Below are 21,358 nucleotides of genomic sequence, written 5' to 3'. Positions count from 1 at the left end.
TCCTGCCTCCATGAATGTGTCTGTAAAGGAGCGAGTGGGGGCAGTTGAGATATCCTGCACACCGCAGTTTGTTTGGTGACATTGAATTGTGTAGCGGGAGAGAGATTTCAAAAGAAGCGAGTGGGGGCAGTCGAGACATTCTGCACATTGCAGTTTCCTTGGAGACATTGGATTGTGCACCTCAGGCACCTGGCAAGGACCAATAGAAGTAAGTTTAAGTGGAGCAGTCATTGTGGGAGTGGTCATTGTTTGAGTGGACCAGTGTTAGAGCGGGGAGTTCAGGCTTCGGGTCGTAGAGGCTTTGGCAAGGAGAGGCGGTGATTTGTTTTTCTAGTTTAATTTTTCTTTCCTGTTGCACAGTTAGAACAGTAGGGATGCCAGGCAGGATGGTAGAATGCTGCTCGTTCGTGATGTGGGAAGGCAGGGAGACCGCCACTCTCCCTGATGACTACACCTGCAAGAAGTGCATTCAGCTGCAGCTACTTTCACACCACGTTAAGGAAATGGAGCTGGAGTTGGATAAACTCCAGATCATTCAGGAGGCTGAGGGGTTGATCAACAGGTGATACAGGGAGTTGGTTGCACCCAGGTGTAGGATGCAGGTGACTGCCAGCCAGGGGAAAGGAGCTAGGCAGCCAGTGCAGAGCTACCCCTGTGGCCTTTCCCCTCCATGTTTGGTACTGCTGGGGGAGGATAGCTGAGCAGCAGAAATCCACAGTGATCGGGTTTCTGGCGCTGAGTCTAGCTCTGTGGCTCAGAAGGGAAGTGGGAATAAGAGGTGAGCTGCAGTGATGGGGACTCGTTGGTTAAGGGAAAGGTAGGAGGTTCTGTGGAAAAGAACAAGATTCCTGGGTGGTATGTTGCCCCCTGGGTGCCAGGGTCAGGGACATCTCAGATTGGATCCACAGCATTCTTACGTGAGGAGAGGAGCAGTAAGAGGTGGTGGCCCATGTCAGTGCCAATGACGTGGGGTAAGAAAGGTGACAAAATCCTGCAAAGTGAGGTCAGGGTGTTAGGTGCCCAGTTAAAGGAAAGGACCTCCAGGGTTAAGATCTCAGCATTGCTACCCGTACCACGTGCTAGTGTCCCAAGAATTAGGAAGATCGTACAGTTTAACACGTGGCTAAGGAGATGGTGCAGGAGGGAGGGCTTCAGATTTTAGGATCTTTAGGCTCTCTCCCAGGGAAGGTGGAACCTGTGCAGAAGGGATGGTTTGCACCTGAACTAGAGGGGGACAAATATCCTCGCAGAAGGGTTTGCATAGGCGCAGGGTGGTTACAGTAGAGTTGCAGGCAGATGGGAACCAGTGGACCATGGCAGATAGCGGAATGGTTTTGGGCAAAGATGTTGTTAAGCCTCTAGGAATTGAAAGATTGAGCATGGTGGAACTAATGATCTGAGTTAGACCATGAGGCATAGGAGCAGAATTAGGTCATCTGTCCCACTGAGTCTGCCCCGCCATTCAATCATGGCTGAGCCTTTTCTTTTCTCCTCCTCAACCCCAGTTACTGGTATTCTTCCCACAACCTTCGATGTCACGTCCAATCAAGAACTGATCAACCTCTGCCTTAAATACACCCTGCTGCCTGGCCTCCACGCTGCCTGTGGCAACAAATCCTACAAATTCATCACCCTTTGGCAAAAGAAATTTATCCACATTTGTTTTGAAAGGGCAACCCTCTGAGGCTGTGCCCTCCTGTCTTAAACTCCCCTACCATGGGAAATATCCTTTCCACATCAACTCTGTCCAGGCCTTTCAACATTCGAAAGGTTTCAATGAGATCTCCCTGTCATCCTTTTGTGTATATTGTTGGGTATTTTTCAATGGAAGGAGTATTGGAGGAAAGGTGAATGAATTTAGGGCCTGGATCGGCATGTGAAGTTATGACATTGTAGCCATTAGTGAGACTTGGTTGCAGGAAGGGTAGGACTAGCAGCTCGCTGTTGCATGATTCTCTTGTTTTGGCTGTGATACAGTGGGAGGGATTAAAGCGGGAGAGGTGACATTACTAACCAGGACTGGCTGGGGAATTCATCCACTGAGGCTATACGGGTGGAACTGAGGAATAAGAACAGGGTGACCACGTTAATGGGATTATATTATAGACCAGCCGACAGTCTGACGGATTCAGAGAACCAAATTTGTAGAGAGATTGCAGACTGTTTCACATATTGACTGGGACTCCCACAAAGGGCTGGATGGGATAGAACTTGTCAAATGTGTTCAGGAACTCTTCCTTAATCAGTACATAGAGCACCCAACTAGAGAGAGCGTGATACTAGATCTGTTGTGGAATGAGACAGGGCAGGTAACAGAAGTTTGTGTAGGAGAATGCTTTGTATCTTGTGATTAAAATGGCATAAGTTTCAAGTTAAGTAGTGGGAAGTTATCAGAAAGTATTCTAAGGGGTCAGATATATATTTAGATAGACAAGGACTGAGATAGTCAACATGGCTTTGTACGTGATAGGTCACATCCAACCAATCTTACAGAGTTTTTTGGGTAACTTACCAGGAAAACTGAAGGCAAAGTAGTGGATGTTATCTACATGGATTTTAGCAAGGCTTTTGATAAGGTCCCTCATGGGGGGGATTGGTCAAGAAGGTTCCGTCGCTTGGAAAATTGGATTAGATTTTGCCTTTGTGGGAGAAGCCAGAGATTGGTAGTAGAGGGTTGTCTCTCTGACTGGAGGCCTGTGACTAGTGGAGTGCCACAGGGATCAGTGCTGGGTCAGTTGTTATTTGTCATCTACGTCGACGATCTGGATAATGATGTGGTAAGCTAGATCAGCAGATTTGCAGATAGCACCAAGGCTAGTGGGGGTGTAGTGACAGCAAAGGAGGTTATTAAATGGAGGAACTTGGCAAGCCAGGCAGCATCCATGGGAAAGAATAAACACTCAACATTTCAGGCCTAGACACTTCATCTGGACCAGCTGGAAAAATGGGCTGAAAATGGCAGATAGAATTTAAGACAAACAAGTGTGAGATGTTGAACTTTGGGAGGACAAACCAGGTAGAACATAACAGGAGAGTGGTAGGGTACTGAGGAATGTGGTGGCACTGAGGGATCTGGGAATAGAGATCTTGAATTCCTTGAAAGTGGTGTCACAGGTTGATAGGGCTGCAAAGGGAGCTTTGGGGATGTTGGCCTTCATAAATCAGGAGTTGGGATTGTATGTTGAAGTTGTATAAGACATTGGTGAGATCTAATTTGGAGTATTGTGGGCAGTTCTAAGCAACATCAAAGATTGTCTCAACCCGGGACATGCTTATTTCTCACTGCTGCCAATGGATAAAAGATAGAAGTGCCTCAGGACTCCCACAACCAGGTTCAAGAACAATTACTACCCCTCAACCAACAGGCCTCTGAACAAAACGGGATAACTATACTTATTTAAGGACTCTTTTATCTTGTTATTTCTTGCTAGTTATTATCCCACACGGTGGTGGGACAGAGTCTGTGATGATCTCACAGGTGGTGGGGCAGAGTCTGTGATTCCGCACATGGTGCTGGGGCAGAGTCTGTGAAAATCTCACACGGTCGTAGGACATTGTCCCACCACAGTGTGGAATAATCAGAGACTATGTCCTACGACCGTGTGAGACGTTCACAGACTCTGTCCCACCACAGTGTGGAATAATCAGAGACTGAGTCTGTGAATGTCTCACACATTCTTTGGACAGAGTCTGTGAATCTCCCGCATGGTGCTGGGACAATGTCTGTGATAATCTCACACACGTGGTGGTGGGACAGAGCCTGTGAATGTCTCACACTGTGGTGGGACAGAGTATGTGATTATTCCACACTGTACTGTGATGGATTCTGTGATTATCCCACACTGGTGAAACAGAGTCTGTGATTATCCTACACTGCGGTGAGACAGAGTCTGTGAAAATCTCACAGACTGGTGGGATAGAGTCTGTGAATATGTCACATTGTGCACTGTGCTTTCCTTGTTTCAGCCGGTGGCATGTTTCCATGTCACTCCCACCACCACTGACCCTGTCAGTGACCCTGTCTGCACTGACCTTGCCTCTCCTTCAGTCTCCATTACACACTGTGTTCTGGCTGGCTGACCCTTATGACCCCTCCTCATGATTATCTTGTTGTTGTATCTGACTGCTTCTGGATTCTGGCTCTAACACCCTTGATAAATTAGACCTCACTGCCGAGAAGCTCAATGTCTGTACTGAATGTGTACCTGGGTTTACAGCTGAAAACCCAAGTGTTATCCCATCGTAAAAAAAGATGCATCATCTGGTAGCTTCTCACTGAGTATGAGAGCTTTATTTGTATAATTGTCTGTGTATTTTCAATTTGACAGATTCATATACAGATTTATACAACAAAGATTCAAAGGATCATTTTATTGTCAAAGTATGCATGTACGATACACTCTGATATTCAACTTCTCCAGATAGTTATGAAATACAGAAAACGATGCGAGTTGTTCAAAGAAAAGACGTCAGCCCCCCCCCCACAGAGAACGAAAAAAGAAAAACTGTACAACTCCTCCCTTGCACAGAAAGAAACACCTTGCCCACACAGATAATAGCAACTGGAATATCAGACCCCAAACCCCTAACCCGCGCTCTTGCACAAAAACTAACTGATCACCCACCCAGAAAACGGCAGCTAGAACATCAATTAGCCCAAACCCCCACCCTCGCAATAAAGAGCAGCGACAATAACATCAAACACCCCCCCCCCCCGCCCTCTCCTTCACAAAAAAGAATTGTGACAATAGCAGCAAGTCCCCAACCCCACCCTCGCACACACATAACGAACAGGTCGCTGGCACAGGAAAACAGCAACAAGGACATCAGGCCCCAGATCTCCAAACCCTCCCTCATGCAAAAAGTAACACATCGCTCACCCGCCAATCAGCAACAAGAAAGAAAATCACATGAAACTGAGAGGCCGATATAAACTACAACCAATAATGACGTAAATCTCAGAATTTCAAAATCAAAGTGACTATACTTTAAAAAGTTCTTTGTGAAAGATGTTGTGAAAATGACTGCCAGTTCTGGATAATACATTCACTCTTAGTGGGTGGGGTAATGAGTGAGGGCGGGGTTAATCTCTATGGTTAATACCTGGGCAGAACTCGGCATAATCTTTTATTTTATTTCTTCCCCCCCAGTTTCAGTTTGTAAATTCCTATCTCAGCCTTTTCTACATTGGATTCTACCTCAAAGACATGGAGCGTCTCAAGGAGGTAAGGCCTCGATTCACACATTTTGCACTGCACGTGTCCACCTCTGGGCGAACTGGCTAGCGTGAGGATGAGTGGCTGAGTGGCCTGCTCCTGTGCTGTAAAACTAGGTAATGACAGCCAGAGGTTGTGCATTTGAAGTCAGCAGTCCGTGAGGTTGTTGCAAGCTGTGGTATTGCTGTTTGTTCCTTCGCCCAGGGGAGTGGTGGCAAACGGTTGTAAGTCACCATGGTTCATCTTTGTTTCCCTCATGTTTCTCTCTCCTCTCTCCTCTGCAGATGTTACTAATCTTCTCTCTGAGTAAAAGCCTTTTGCGGCAGGCTAAAGATGCCCTCCTCCCGTACTTCCTTCTCAAAGTCTATCTCTTCCTCATCTTCAAGCGAAACCTGTTGATGAGAATCTCCACTGTCTGCTCTCGGTGGTTTATCGGCAAAGTACAGATGTCCTTGGCTTGCCGCTGCATGCTGTGATACAGGCTGGGCCAATCTAGGCCATGCCACTAACAAACTTTCTTTCAATGTGACTTCTGGCAATGTTGCTAGGTGCCACTTCTACTGCCCACCTAGATAACACCTAAAAAATACTGCTTCTATTGCCCTGAGGAGCTGCTTAACAAATGCCCAAGAGGGCATTGAGCGGAATGAGAGAGACAGGGAACTAATTAGCTGTTTTAATGCTCTAAGTCCCTTTGTGTTGTAACTTTACACACTTCCCTAGAGGGACTAGCAAAATAAAAGCAGGATTGGCACCGTTATTCTTTTCTGCCTTGGCAGTCTTCACCTCAGAGAGACATGCAGCTGCAGAAGGAAATCTAAAGCAGAGAGAAGGGTTTGTGGAATCCTTAGCCCACGCACCCTAGATATGAATATTCCTGTGGGTGGGAACTCTGGAATTCCGAGCCACAGCTCCGATTACTGCTAGCCGACTATTTTTGGGGAGCAGTTCGGGCCCAGCGTTTCATAATTTAGAAACAAATGGTTAACCAGTGTCAGTGGGACCCAGAATTAGTATCCCCCTCACTCCATCAAGAGTCAATGTCTGTGGGACCCACACCCTAGTGAACATCAATCTCTGTGGGACCCCTACTTCAGTGAGGGTCAGTGTTGATGGAACTTATCAGTGTTCAGTGAAGATAGGTTGGAGGGGTAGGTAGTGCTGAGGAAGCAATGTGATTGCAGAAGGACCTGGACAAATTGGAAGAATGGGCAAAAGAAATGGCAGATGGAATACAGTGTTGGGAAATGTATGATAATGCATTTTGGTAAAAGGAACAAAAATGTAGACTGTTATCTAAATGGGGAGAAAATTCAAACATCAGATGTGCAGAGGGACTTGGGAGTCTTCGTTCATGACTCCCAGAAGGTTAACTTACAGGTTGAGTCTGTGGTGAAGAAGGCAGATGCAATGTTGGCATTCATTTCAAGGGAGATAGAATATAAAAACAAGGAGATAATGCTGAGGCTTTAGAAGACACTAGTTAGGCTGCACAGAGTATGTCAACAGTTTTGGGCCCCATATCTCAGAAGCGATGTGTTGTCATTGGAGAGAGTCCAGAGGAGGTTCATGAAGATGATTCCAGGAATGAAGGGGTTAACATATGAGGAACATTTGGCAGCTTTGGGCCTGTACTCACTGGAATTTAGAAGAATGCAGGGGGGGGGTTCTCATTGAAACCTACCAAATGTTGAAAGGACTAGATAAGGTGGATGTGGAGAGGATGTTTCCAATGGCAGGGGAATCCAGGGCTCAAAATTGAGGAGTAATCCTTTAGAACAGAGGTAAGGAGAAATTTTTTTAGCCAGGAGTTTTGAATCTGAAATGCTCAGCTACAGGCAGCTGTGGAGGCCAAGACTGTGGGTATATTTAAAGTGAAAATTGAGTTTACTGATTGGTCAGGGCATTAAAAGTTTTGGTGAAGAAGCGTGTTGAGTGGGATCCGGAATCATTCATGATGAATTGGTGGAGCAGACTCAGTGGGCTGAATGGCCTAATTCTGTCTTGTGGTCTTCTGTGGGAGATGTACCTGTGCGTGAAGGTCAGTGTCTTTGAAACCTGTACCCCAGTGAGGGTCAGTGTCTGTGGGACCTACACCCCAGTGAGGGTCAGTGTCTGTGGGACCTACACCCTAGTGAGGGTCAGTGTCTGTGGGACCTACACCCCAGTGAGGGTCAGTGTCTGTGGGATCTACACCCTAGTGAGGGTCAGTGTCTGTGGGACCTACACCCCAGTGAGGGTCAGTGTCTGTGGGATCTACACCCTAGTGAGGGTCAGTGTCTGTGGGACCTACACCCCAGTGAGGGTCAGTGTCTGTGGGATCTACACCCTAGTGAGGACCAGTGTCCTTTTTTATGAACAAATCATCAGTAGATTTGGATTTCAGGAGATCAGCAGCTGATTGGAGACTGACAGATGGACTCTCATCCCTGTAAAATTCCTACCTTATCCTTGCAATAATCCATTAACTCAGAACAAAACCTTGAGGCATCTGCAGCCACAGATCCCACCTGGTCCAGCCTCCTGAGCCCAGTTTCTGTCTCTCTTCATCTCATTCCCTCTTTCCCTTACTCCTATCCGGGATAGGGTACACATGAGATTGAACGCTGCTTGGTATGCATCTGAGTGGGTGTGTGATTTTGGCGAGCTCCTTGTGTGACGGGGAGCCAGCAAGGAGGAGTCAGACTCCTGGTGTGGTGTGGGCTGTTTGTTCAATTTCAGGGCCTGTTTATGCAGAACAGTACTAAGCTGCGGGTGTCACAGAACGAGTAAGTGGAAAGCAGCGTCTCCGACAGTTTGGGGCACATTGTTGCATGTGAAGGCATCCTTTGTCCTGTATCGCTGAACTTGCATTTTCTAACACTGGCCTTCTCTCAGACCTAACCACTGTTAGCTGCATAAAGCATGATTGTTTGATGGAGTATGAGGTTGTTTTGTGTGGCCACGTGAGTTCTCCACTGGTATGAGGGAGAGTGGGCTGGCTAAGTGCACATGGCAAAAAATTGAAGGAAGTTTGGGCATGATTTGGAGAGGTGAACAAAATCTTGGAAAGCAGGACAGCAGTGATTTCAGAAACTGAAAATTTTGGTTTTGGTAGGTGTGAGTTTGAAACACTCTCCAGGGGTTGGTTGCATCCAGTGCAGTTCTGGGAGAGTACTCCAGTGTCAGAGGTGATGCAAGATATCTGACGTCTTGAAGATCCCCATGGCCACTACCTGGACAATGACAGCATACTCACCTGGGTCCTTGCCCAATATGTACCCCTCAGCTGGCACGGAAAAGCGGATCATTTGGTCACGGAGGCGACGATGCTTGAGGGATCTTACTGTGCATAGATAGAGGCTCCTCTATTCCCCACAATAGAGCAGTGAGTAAATTTCACAAGCACGTCTTTAATTAGCAGACTTTGGGACATACCGAGGATGGGATGGATGCTAAGAAAAAGCAAGTCTATCTTCTGTGTTTGCGAAACAGGAGCAATGCAATAAATTCCCTGCAGTTAAATGTTATAGGACCAATGAGATGGCACAGAGTGAGGCAGTTCAGGGGGTAGATGAATGCTTAGAGAGACTCGGGGTCACAGACATTTTGGGGAACTCCTGAGCACAGAGAGTCTGTGCTGCAAACGCCTCCCTAAACCAGGTTTGCTCTAGATTTTCTGTCTCTCAGCACCGTGAGCTCTCTGACACTGACACGTTGCTCTAGGCAACAGCAAAAACATGTAGCTCTCCCTGCACCCTCTCCGCTTGTACTACTTGTGATGTCAGCTCAGAGGGACGGTGGCTAGTAACTTGCTTCCATTTGGGCACTGATTTGCCCCATCCACAGCAGATACCTCAAAGCACTGGAGTCGAGCCACCAATGTCACCTTTGCAAACTCCTCTAACGAGACTAGTAGGTTGAGCAAATCAATGCCAGGTTCCTTTCTGGGACCAACACGCCCAGCAACAAGGTCCTAGTCGCACCCTGTCAGTTTTGTTGGACCACAGACTCAAGCACAGCAGGATATGACCAAGTGTATATAACATCCTCACTGACTCATGCAAAACCGTGGCCAGCTGCTCGACATAGACTGGGAGCACCCAGATGGCACTGTGAACCCCTAGCCTCTCCATCTCGGCACTCAGACGCCTAACGGAGTCTGCATAACGATCGCTCTACCTCTCCACATACCCATTGTCCCAGCAAACACCCTAACCCTTCCTGTGGCATACCTTGCACCAGCCTCATTAGTCACCTCGGAACCCACAGCACCAGAGAGGAAGCAAGCAGTCCTGAAGAAGTAGGTGACCCGATCCAATTCACCCCGGCCACCATTAGCTTCCTCAGTTCTTACTTGCTGATGTCCACTCCCTCCTGGCCTAACAAATTTCTGACCTAAAAGAAGAGCCCTGGTGGCAAAAATCATTAAACCTGGTTATCTGGTTGTTACTGTTATCTGTGGGAGCTTGTTCTGCTTAAAAAAGCAAACATTTCCAACACGGCAAAAGTGACAACGCATCAGAAATGGTTTGGGATGTCCTGCTGGTGTTTGTTTATTTGGTTCTTGGGGGATACTGGATGGCCCCAGCGTTGATGTGGTGAAGTGAAGATTGAGTGAGGGTCAATCTGCTCAGGTACAAGGTGCTACCTGCTCACGTTCACACGCAGCGAGGACACGGTGTAGGGTGGAGTGAGGAGGAGGGGGTGGGGGTCGTGGATGAGAAAGCGCAACCAAAGGAAGGCCGAGACGGCAAGACCTTCAGACTCTCTAAGAATTATCGCTGAATTTCCGAGTCACTGCTGTGTGGAAAACCTGTTGTTGTCGAGCAGGGAATGGTTTCCCGTTTTCTTTTCTCCTGCGGATTTCTTCTGGGTGCTCCGGTTTCCTCCCACAGACCAAAGACAGTACTGGTTGGTCACTGTAAATTGTCCTGTGATAAGGCTCAGAGTTGATTGTGGATGGGGGTGACAGGGTGGTGTAATTTGAAGGGCTGGAAAGACATATTGCACGCTGTATCTCAGCCAGTCAATAGATACTGTACTGTCTTCTAATTGATGAAGTGTGTTTTTGGAGAAGACTGTCCAAACCGAGGTCTTTATATGATACAAGATCTTCAATAAGTGTTAGTAAATTTGGAATATTATTTCTAGATAAAGACCATGGGTAAGTGAAGACCAGAAGTAACAAGTAAGTTACAAGAAGAATGGGGCTGAGGAAGAGATGTGAGCTGGGTGATGTCGTTGGAGATGAGATGCCATGTGATACAATGGCCAACTCTCCATACATCAGAACCTAACCCATCCCACTGAAACCAGAAGAGCATCTTCCAGGTCCCCCATCTCCAGGACAGAAGACAGGAATGTGATGGAGTACTGTCTGTTTGCCTGAATGATGGCAGCTCCAGCAGCACTCGAGAAGCTCAACAGCATTCAGGATAAAGCAGTCCATTTGACTGTAAGACAACAGTGGCTGCAAAGCATCCCATCCACGAGGTGCACCGTGATTAATTGTCAAGATTAGTTCAATAGCACCTCCCAAGTCCATTCAGCTTTAGCACCAGGCAGGACCAGAAACAACCAACATTTTCCACTCCAGGTCACCCACCACCTTGACTTTTAAAACCAGGCAGGACCAGAGCAGGCACAGAAACAACCAACATTTTCCACTCCAGGTCACCCACCACCTTGACTTTTAAATCTTGGTCCTTCATTAGCACTGGGTGTAAACCCTCCCCAACAACCGTGGGTGGAGGACTGCAGCAGATCAAGAACATGGCTCACCAGTACCTCCTCAAGGACAGTAATGAACGTTGGTCTTTTCTGCAACACCCACACCCTGAAAACTAAAGAAAATGAAGCTCCCTGCACAGACGTTGTGTGGGAAAGAGTCCCAGAATCCTACTGGATGTTTAATAACCAGAGTTAACCCACCTCGCCTGCATGTCTCGCTGCTGCGGCACATCAGAGAAGCCAGCTTCTGGCAGGCAACTGCGGTGTGGAGAAAGATTAGCCTAAATCAGCACAAGCAGCCCAGGCTTGGGAGAATGGTGGAGGGGGAGGAGAGCAGATTGCCATTTGAAGTGTCCTTGCACAGAGTTGAAGCCTGCAGGCAGTCAGTGGGCTACAGCACCGGGGAGCAGTGTGTCTGCCCGCTGACTGACGTCGTCACTCAATTCAGGCTCTCCCTCTTTCAACACTGAATTTACTCATGCTATGTCACATTTGCTCACTCGTCTCCCAGCTGCCTCCCCCCTTCCCTCTCAAACAGGACAACGCAGGTCTTCCTTCCACACCCTCTCCCCTCCGCTCTCCTGGTGTGCTTTCACAAGAAGTCTGACTAAAATTCCAACAGAATGAATTCTTTAGCGCTTGACGAGGGCTGTGACATCAGGAAATATGAGATTCGGATCTACTCTGGATCTGCCCCACTCTGGAAAGAGATGTTGGAAGCTAGCATGGTTGGAGGAAGTTCCAGTAATGAGGCTGTTGAGGTGAGGAGTGAGGTTTTGCAGAATCAGGAGACGCACTACCTCAGGATGTCCCATGTCCAGTCACAAACGATAAAGTGGATCAGTTTAGAAAAATATAGGCAGAGCTGTGATGTTGGAAGTACAACAGACATTTAAAACAAGATAGCCAGTGTACACAAAGCAAGGTTCAGCACAGAATTAAATTAGTCAATATCCTCTATAAGAGGAGGGGGCACAGATCCTCAGGACACCGAACGGTGAAATGGAACCATTTTCACTTACGGGATGTCAGCATGGTTAATGAGATCAGTATTTGTTGTCCACCTCTAACCGCCGCTCAGCCGGATGACGGGCTCAGGTGCAGTTTTGCAGCTGGTGGAGCTGCTACTTCACAACTCCCGTGGTCCAGATTCAGTCTTAACCCCGGTCTCTGTGTGGAGTTTGCACATTTGCCCCGTAACCAACATGGTTTTCCGCCACATCCCAGTAACCTACAGCTCCATTGGTTAATTGGCTCCTGGTATACAAGTGAGTGACAGATTCTGAGGGGGGTTCATGGGAATGGGGGGGGGGGATAATAAAATGGGATTAGTGAAAATGGGTGCTTGCTAGTTAGCATTGTCATGATGGGCTGAAGGGCCTAATTCTGTGCCATATCATAGAACCATAGAACATTGGAGCACAGAAACAGGCCTTTTGGCCCTTCTTGGCTGTGTCGAACCATTTTTCTGCCTAGTCCCACTGACTTGCACCTGGACCATATCCCTCCATACCCCTCTCATCCATGTACCTGTCCCAAGTTTTTCTTAAATGTTAAAAGTGAGCCCACATTTACCACTTCATCTAGTAGCTCATTCCACACTCCCACCACTCTCTGCGTGAAGAAGCTCCCCCTAAGGTTCCCTTTAAACTTTTCCCCCTTCACCCTTAACCCATGACCTCTAGTTCTTTTCTCCCCTAGCCTCAGTGGAAAAAGCCTAATCACTCTATGATTCTTCTCAATTTTTAAAAAATTCATTTATTTTTCAGAAACTGCGGGTCATTTAAGTCTGGCATCTGCTCTCCTCAGGAATGTGATGGCAGGAAGTGGAAGTTGAGTCACCTTCTCGAACCACTGTGGGTCTTCAGGAGAGCAGATTTCCCTCCCTGAAGAGCGTTGGTGAACTAGACAGGGTTTTACAATGATTAGTTCATGGCGACCGTTCCTGAGACTCGGGTTACACTGCGGATTTCCCATTGCCATTGGGAGGGTGGGTTGGATTTAAAACGCGTCCCTGAGTTTTTGCGCCAAGCCCCTGGATTGCGGGCCTGGCGTAGAAACCCTCACCCTCGCCCGCCTGAGAGGGCAGGCAGAGCCAGGGTCAGCACAGCAACTAGAACTGGCATCTCTGACACTGTAGCATTCTCTCAGGACAGCTCTGAGAGCGGGATTACAAAGACGCAGCTTTGTAAGGCGTTGATCAGACCGCACTTGGAGTATTGTGAGCAGTTTTGGGCCTCTTATCTAAGAAAGGATGTGCGGGCATTGAGAGGGTCCAGGGGATGACAGGGTTAATGTATGAGGAGCGTTTGCTGGCTCTCGGGCTGTACTCGCTGGAACTTAGAATGAGGGAGGAGATCTCATTGAAACCTATCGGGTATTGAAAGGCCTGGGTCAAGTGAATGTAGGGAGGATGCTTTCTATAGCGGGGGAGACTAAGATCAGATGCACAGCCTCAGAATGTAAGGACGCCCCTTTAGAACAGAGATGAGGAGGAATTTCTTTAGTCAGAGGGTGGTGGATCTGTGGAATTCATTACCACAGACGGCTGTGGAGAACGGGTTTGAGAGGGATAATAAATCAGCCATGAATGAACAGCAGAGCAGACTCAAATGGGCCGAAGAAGCAGAATTAGACCATACACCAAGAGACCTCACCAGCACAACTGATGCAAACTCAGCCAGTCTGATAAATACGACCAGCACCAGCTTCTGTATGTACGAGGGGTGATTGACAAGTTCGTGGCCTAAGGTTGAAGGAGTCAGTTTTAGAAAACCTAGCACATTTATTTTTCAACATAGTCCCCTCCTACATTTACACACTTAGGCCAGCGGTCGTGGAGCATACGGATCTTGGACCTCCAGAAAGTGTCCACAGATAGGTGATTGATAAGTTTGTGGCCTAAGGCAGAAGGAGATGAGTTATTAACTTCAAACTTTCTACATAATCACTCAAAGAGTTGAACTGCATGTGCATGTAACGAGAGCTGTATAACTCATCTCACATTCGGTGAGTGGGCAGGGGCGTGCTGAGGTGGAGAAGGGAGATTCCCTCTGCAGTGGGGATTGCTTTCTTCACCCTAGGGAACTGCAGAGAGTGACTCGATACTGAGTCGATGTTGTTGCCTAACTGTTCCAGACGGCAAGAGCTGAGAATGCCAGCGACCAGAAGAATGTAGCAATGACAACAGGTTCTTCCTCTGTTGAAAGGTCAGCTGTAGATTTACCAAGTGACAACGTTGAGAAATCAGTTGCACAGGGACAGAGGTGAACAGTTTGAATAGGCTCAGTAAGGACGCAAGTCATGGGAAAGAGAGTGAGCGTGTGTGCACACCTGCGTGTTAGTGTGTGTGCATGTGCACGTACAGGGACTGAGAGCTCCATCATGAGTGAGTGTGTAACAGGAGCTGACTTTGTGTGTGTTTGTGTGTACATCTGTATACTTTACAGGGACGTAAGAGTCCCAGTAATGACTGGATGTGTAACAGAGACTTAAAAGCTGATAAGTCCCAAGTGAAGGGCTTGGAGATGTATCCAGGCCAGCTACTGGAGGCAAGGGAGATTTGACAGTAGCAGGAAAGACGCGAGGTGCCAGATGACTGAAGGACGGCAAATGTGGTCCCTTTGTTCAAGAAGAACATCAGGAAAAGGCCTCAGAATCGAATGTCATTGTTAGGGGAGTTATCAGAAAAAGTTCTGAGGGACAGGATTAATCAAGGATATTCAGTGTGACCTCTTTGTTGGGGGGGAAGATCCTGTTTGATCCACTTAACTGAATTTATTGAAGAAGTAAAGTGTGGCGGGGTGGAGATGCGTCTCTACTAAGGGAGGTGTAAGGTGCTCCTTCCCTCCGCTAGCCTGCAGGTCCCCCTTACCCGAGGTGTAGTACCTCATTAGACCCAACACCCCTCCCAAAGACGCTCACATGAAGCCATTGGAGCAGGAGGTGGATGGTCGTATGAGCAGCTGGTGCATATCACAAGTTCTGGTTATGTGACCACTGACATCAGGCAGACAATCTCTTAAGAGTAACATGGCTGAGGTCACCTGTCATATAAAGACAATGCCCAGGAGAGGGCAGTGCAAACCACCTCTGCAGAAAGACTTTGCCAGGAGCAATCACGATCGCCCACGTCTTATGACACGGGACATAACCAACCAACGAATAAAGTGTTTCATCGAGAGCAGTGCTGTGATGCATTCTACATGAACTTTAATAAAGCATTTAACAAAATCTTGCATGAGAGACAGATTAGAGCCCATGGGCATTAAATCCAAAAATGGCTTGACGAAAGGAGGCGTAGTGTGATTGTGGAGGGTTTTTTTTTGTGGTTACAAACTTGTGACCAAAATTTGATGCTGGGACCTTACTTATTAATATTTACACTAATGATTTGGATATGAGTTTATGGAATGTGATTAGTGAGATTGCAGATGATTACTGGTGTTGATAGCAGGGAGAGTGTTCAGGCTACTAATAAATACTCACCAATTTAATCCTGATAAGTGCAAGGTGATGTACTTTGTGAGGACTCGTAAGGGTGGGGCATAAGAGTGAATGGTGGAAGATTAAAATATAAGGGAGGTGTTGACCAGATTGTCTTTCTGCTGACAGATGTTGGCCACACTTCTGATCACCAGGCAGATTATCTTGAACATGAAGGAGGTTCTCCAGCCGCTCTTCTACGAAAAGTACAAGCAGGGAGACCTCACACTTCAAGCACTGGCCAGCACCCTGAGGAATCTGTTCAAAAACGTCCCGGACCGGTTCAGAGGGGAAGGGGCACCCCCCAGCGACCCGGTCGAGCAGGAACCCGAAGAGCTGGCCATTGATCAGGGCAACGAGAAGGGGGAAACCAAGTGTGAGAACGGGGCGTGTGGAGCACCTGAAGAGGAGGAGGAGCAGAGGGAGGAGGACGGCGATGAGGAGAGCATCCTGGACTGCGGGCTCCGGCTCTCCAAGAAGGTGAGCTTCGCCGGGGGTGGCCAAGGCCCCGCCAAGGAGGAGAGGAGCTGTGAGATGGAGGGCGTCCTGGACGGCATGCTGATGGAGGAGGGCAGCCCCATCCTGGTGGAGCGGGGCGCCGAGGGAGGACTCATGTTCGAGCTGTGCGAGCACGACGCAAAGATCGAGGCCGACTACGGCCACATGGCAGAGGAGAACAAGGAGCTGAGCGTCACGCTGAGGCAGAGGAGGAAGGACAAGAACTCAGAGCAAGGGGAGGACACCGAATCTACAGCAAACAGACTGTCCTGGATGGACCCACCTGATGACTATGAAGACGCCCCACTTACACAAGGAGAAATTGAGAGCTTAATGCAGAAATACGAGGTTAGTCCATATTCTCGGTCGTGATTATATACAATCAGTTAGAGAGCAGACCTTTCACCATACTGTACACTTAGTTAGTGCTAGAATCTTTGTCCTGGTTACACACACACACATGAAGTCTCCATTATATACAAACAGTGCTGGGAGCCTCAATCCCTGTTATACACACATATTTCAAATTTCAAAATGAATTTATTATCAAAAGCACATATCTCTGAGATTCATTTTCTTGCAGGCATTCACAGCAGAACTGAGAAATTCAATAGGATCAATGAAAAACCACACACAAAGGCTGACAACCGACCAATGTACAAAAGGGAACTAACCGGGCAAATAAATAATGCTGAGGTCACAAGTTGTAGAGTCGTTGAAAGTGAGTCCGATCCATAGGTTGTGGAGTCAGTTCACAGATGAGGTGAGTGAAGTTATCCACACTCGTTCTGAAGGGTAATAATTGTTCCTGAACCTGGTGGTGTGGAACCTTCCCAAGAGCAGTGGTCTGGATGGTGGGGGTCCTGGACGATGGATGCTGTTTTCTCATGGCAGCACTCTTTACAGACGTACTCAATGATGTGGAGGGCTTTTCCTGTGATGGACTGAGCTGTGTCCATCATTTACTGTAGGTTTTCCTGTTCCTGGGCATTTGTGTTGCCATGCCAGGCTGTGGTGCTACCAGTCAGGGTACACTCCCCTGCACGCCTACAGAAGTTTGTCCAAGTTTTATATGGCATGCCAAGTCTGCACAAATAGAGGTGCTGGCCCGCCCTCTTTGTGGTGGCGCTTACCTGCTGGTCCCGGGACAGATCTTCTGATATGATAACGCCAAGGAATTTAAAGTTCCCAACCCTCTCCACCTATTGAGGTCTGGCTCATGGACATCCTCCTGCTGTCAAGAATCAGCTCGATGGCCTTTGACAGGGGAAGGGGCAAAGGGGGGGGGGTTACTGGCTCCTTAAAGCCACCACTCGACAGCCATGCTTGGCAGCACATTTAGAGAGGAAAAGCTCTGATCAGAAACCTCCGCTGCCTTGCGGTATACCCTCTCAGGGGGAAGGCTTTGGGAGTTAAACCCTGAAGAGCAATCTAGAGCTGGAGTCCGTAAAGAGGCCATAGGTTGAATTCAACATGACGGACAACTCCTGCAATGCCACTGACGCCAAATTGTATCGGTCTCTGCCGCTCCTTTGGATTCATCAGCTGCGTGAGAGGGGGAGCTTGCTCTCCACATCGTATTGCCCTGGCTTGCTTTATCAGGTAGACAGCTAGGGCGCAACATCCATGATCTATTCTGACCAACGGAGGGCCTCAAGGTCATTGCAGTAGCTCTCCAATTGCGCCCTCTGCTGGAGGAACCTGGTGCCTGCTCTTATCTCTGCCTTACAGAAAGGACAACTGCAGGATTGCAGTTTAACGTTTAAAATCTCTGCTGTTTGCTAGAGGATAACCAGGACTGCTGTCCAGTCCAGCTCAGTCCATCACAGGCAAAGCTCCCCCCACCACTGAGCACATTTACCAGGAGCGCTGCCACAGGAGAGCAGCGTCCATCATTCAAGGACCCCTACCACCCAGGTCATGCTGTCTTCTTGCTTCTACCACGGGGCAGGATACACCCTCCACCTGCAAGCTCACTTTCAAGGACACTACAACATATCTTCTCCAGTATTTATTTATATTGCATAATGTATCCTACACATTGTTCACTTGTCATTCTTTATGTAGGTATAGTTTAATTGTGCAATTCTTTATTTTCCTGTAAATACCTGCCACAAATAAAACTCAGGGTACTTTATGGGGATATATACATACTTTGATAATAAATTTACTTTGACTTGTGAAAGATGGACTACAATGACCGGATGGCTGGAGTTTACAAGATGTTTAACCAACATCATCCTGGTCAACAGCCTGAACCCTTGCTTTGTTTTCCCCTTTCTATTTTCAGTACATTGTTCTCCCACTTCCTATTTCTTTCATTCTTACCAACAGCATTGTGGATTTATATACATATCCTGTGTCATTACTGAGATGCCTCTGCATAGTCAGGCATAATGCACCTGATTTTCAATTGAGGATCTTTCTGCCATCTGGGCTGAGTGTAAATATACAGCATCTTGTCACTACTCTGAGTGAGGGTGTGGGATTCAGATTCAGATTAGGTCATGCAGTGAAATCCCTTGCTCACAAGAAGCTCATGTAAACAGTAATGGTAATAAAAAATACGAGTGCCCAGCGGGAGAACGGTGCAAAGAATTTAGAGCAAAAAGAAATGTTAAAATGACAATAATCGAGTGAAGCAAGTTTTCCTAGAACTGAATACCTGGAGATACACATTTTGCTGTTTAGGGGTATAATTTGACCACTCTAATTGCCACATGCAAAGATGACAACGCTTCAGAAAGTCTTTCATTCACTGGGACATATCCTGAGCTGATGAAAGACACTTTTAATTCAAGGGTTTCTTTAAAAATACTTTTAATATAGAATACTGAACCAGACTGCTTGCTAGGCAGCTTTAAATATGTTTATACACCAGTACGTCAATATTCACACAATAAGACCTTCACTCATTCCAAATATAGTCCTCTGAGTAAAATAATTCCAGTGTCAGGAATTTGATGACAGGAAGCAGAGCTGATTCTACATTCCATTTTCAATCTGTTGTTCGCTACACCCCGAGTTTCAATGTACAAATTGAAATGTTTTTTTTTCAAACATCCAGTTATTTCCTTAAACTGCGCCACAATACTTCGCAGCGTGGAGAAGGCCTGTTAGTTCACCATGCCTGTGCCATCATTTGAAAGAGTTATCTTCACTTTTCTTCCTACGAGCTTTAAACATTTTCCTCATAGCCATTCAGGAATTCACTTTTAAAAGTTCCAATTGAATCTGCTTTCTCTGTCCTTACTGAGTTAGTCCAAAGGCTGTGTTTTAAGGAAAAGGAAGTTTTGCGATAATGGGTCACTGAAGGAATATCCCAGGTTGCCCTGCACCCATTGGAGTCCTTCAGACGGGTAGCTTCTCTTACTTTGCAGGAAATATAAATACAGAGCAAACAGCAACGTGATAATGACCAGACAATGTCGGTTAGTAATAACAGTGTCCTGGAGCCTCCTCTGTCTCTCCGTGAGAAGAACCCTGCTGTTCCTCCTCTTAAAAGGGGTCTCTTTTAAATGATCACTTGGGGCCTCAGTTTGACAACGCCCCAGTGTGTGCTCCCTTCCTACTCAGGCCGACACTATCTGTCCATGTCCTCAAGTCTCCAGAGTTGAAATTAAATCACCCTAAAAGTCAAGAAAGGTCCTGCTTTGGCACACTGACTCGGGGTTGTGTTGTAATGCAGCAAAGAGAGAGATACTTCCAAAACTGAAGGGGTAGAGGGCAGAAGGGAGAAGTGACTGTGCAAAATACTCAACAGAGGAGTGTGTGTGTGTGTGTGTGTGTGTGTGTGTGTGTGTGTGTGTGTGTGTGTGTGTGTGTGTGTGTGTGTGTGTGTGTGTGTGTGTGTGTGTGTGTGTGTGTGTGTGTGTGTGTGTGTGTGTGGAGGGGACAGGTAATGACGACTGGGGAGAGCTACCTACATACTTAGTAAGGATTAAGACCTGTATCACACACGCTGCCTCACTATTTTTCCTCCCTGCTAACCTTTCCCGGCCAGCCGCTGATGTAGTGGCGTCAGCACTGGACTTCCGAGGCGGATGGTCCCGAGTACCATTCCGGCCGGGTCCCAGCCTGGGCAGCAGCAGTATCTGTGCAGAAGGAAGGCCTGGCAACCTCCTTCCGTATCTTGGCATGAAAACCCTATCCATAGGGTCTCCATGAGTCAATGAAAACCTCTCCCATCCTTTTCCCAGTCTTGTATTTTCCATTTCATTATTCTCCACTCTTCTCCTAATTGTTGTCTCATCCTTCCTCTCTCCATCTCTTGCATTTTCTTTCCTTACTATGTCTGGAGTATACCATCCCAATTTTCCCTTTCCTTCCTTCTAGCTTGTTCTAATTAATCAATCTCTCCCCTTCTCTGATTCCTCTCCATTTCTCTTCTCTTTTCTGTTACCCTATCCCATCCCACTCTTCCACTCTCTTTCTCCTGCCCCTCTTCTTCCTTTTTCCTAGATATCCCTCAATTTAATATCCCACCATTCCAAATTTCTCTACCCTCGTGACTGTGTGGCTGAGCAGGGTTTAAATGCCATTTATGAATTAATAGATGACACAACTGTTGTAAAATCTCAGATGGCAATGAGGAGGCATACAGAAATGAGATGGATCAACGGGTTGAGTGGTGTCACAATGACATCACACACAATGTCAGTAAGACCAAGAAATTGATGGTGGACTCCAGGAAGGGGGAGTCGGTAGAAAGCACACCATTCTCATTTAGGGGTCAGTAATGGAAAGGATGGACAGCTTTAAGTTCTTGGGTGTCATTATCTCAGAAGATCTACCCTCGGCCCTACTTTGTTTGGCATTTGAGGAGATATGGTGTGTCACAAAGACTCTAGCATACTTCTACAGATGTACCATGGAGAATGTTCTGACTGGGTCAGTCACAGCCTGGTATGGAGGCTCCACTGTACACGATCACAAGGGGCTGCAGAGCCTATAGACTCAGCCAGCTCCACCACGGGCACAACCCTCCCTACCATCGAGGGCATTTTCATAGAAGGCATCATCCATCAGTGAGGACCCTCGCCACCCAGGACTTGCCCTCTTCCCATCAGGGAGGAGCTACAGTGGCCTTAATGATTCCCTACCATTGAGTGCATCTACAGTACAGAGCGCTGTCACTGAAAGCAGGGTCCATCAGCATCCTGGTATGATCTTGCTGCTGCAATCAGGAAGGAGGTATAAGAGCCTTAGGTCCCACCCACTACCTATGGACTCACTTGCAAGAACTCTCAATATTTTCTTTTATTGTTTTTTTTCTTTTTTGTATTGGTTCGATTTGTTGTCTTTTACACATTGGTTGTCTGCCTGTCTTTGTAAGCCTTTTTCATTGGCTCTATTGTGTTTCTTTGTATTTGCCATGAATGTCCACAAGAAAATGGTTAGTGCATGGTGACATTTGTGTATTTTGATAATACATTTACTTTGAACTT

At 47.2% G+C, this 21,358-nt stretch overlaps 1 protein-coding gene across 4 annotated transcripts in view; it reads left to right on the top strand.

Annotated features, from left to right (window-relative positions):
* The window catches only part of ano8b (anoctamin 8b), a 124,879-nt gene that overhangs the window by 86,256 nt on the left and 17,265 nt on the right, over positions 1–21,358 (top strand). For 3 of the 4 annotated variants that reach the window (XM_073068531.1, XM_073068534.1, XM_073068535.1), the window contains 3 exons: positions 5,151–5,225; positions 5,501–5,656; positions 15,543–16,259. In XM_073068531.1, coding sequence (XP_072924632.1) covers positions 5,151–5,225; positions 5,501–5,656; positions 15,543–16,259 — 948 coding nt within the window. The remainder of the gene's footprint in view (positions 1–5,150; positions 5,226–5,500; positions 5,657–15,542; positions 16,260–21,358) is intronic. The other variant, XM_073068532.1, reaches the window with a different exon arrangement.

The sequence above is a fragment of the Hemitrygon akajei genome, chromosome 16 (assembly GCF_048418815.1).
Source record: "Hemitrygon akajei chromosome 16, sHemAka1.3, whole genome shotgun sequence".
Taxonomy (NCBI): Eukaryota; Metazoa; Chordata; class Chondrichthyes; order Myliobatiformes; family Dasyatidae; genus Hemitrygon; species Hemitrygon akajei.
Note: the sequence above shows the minus strand (reverse complement) of the source record. Positions and strands in the feature narration are given on the sequence as shown.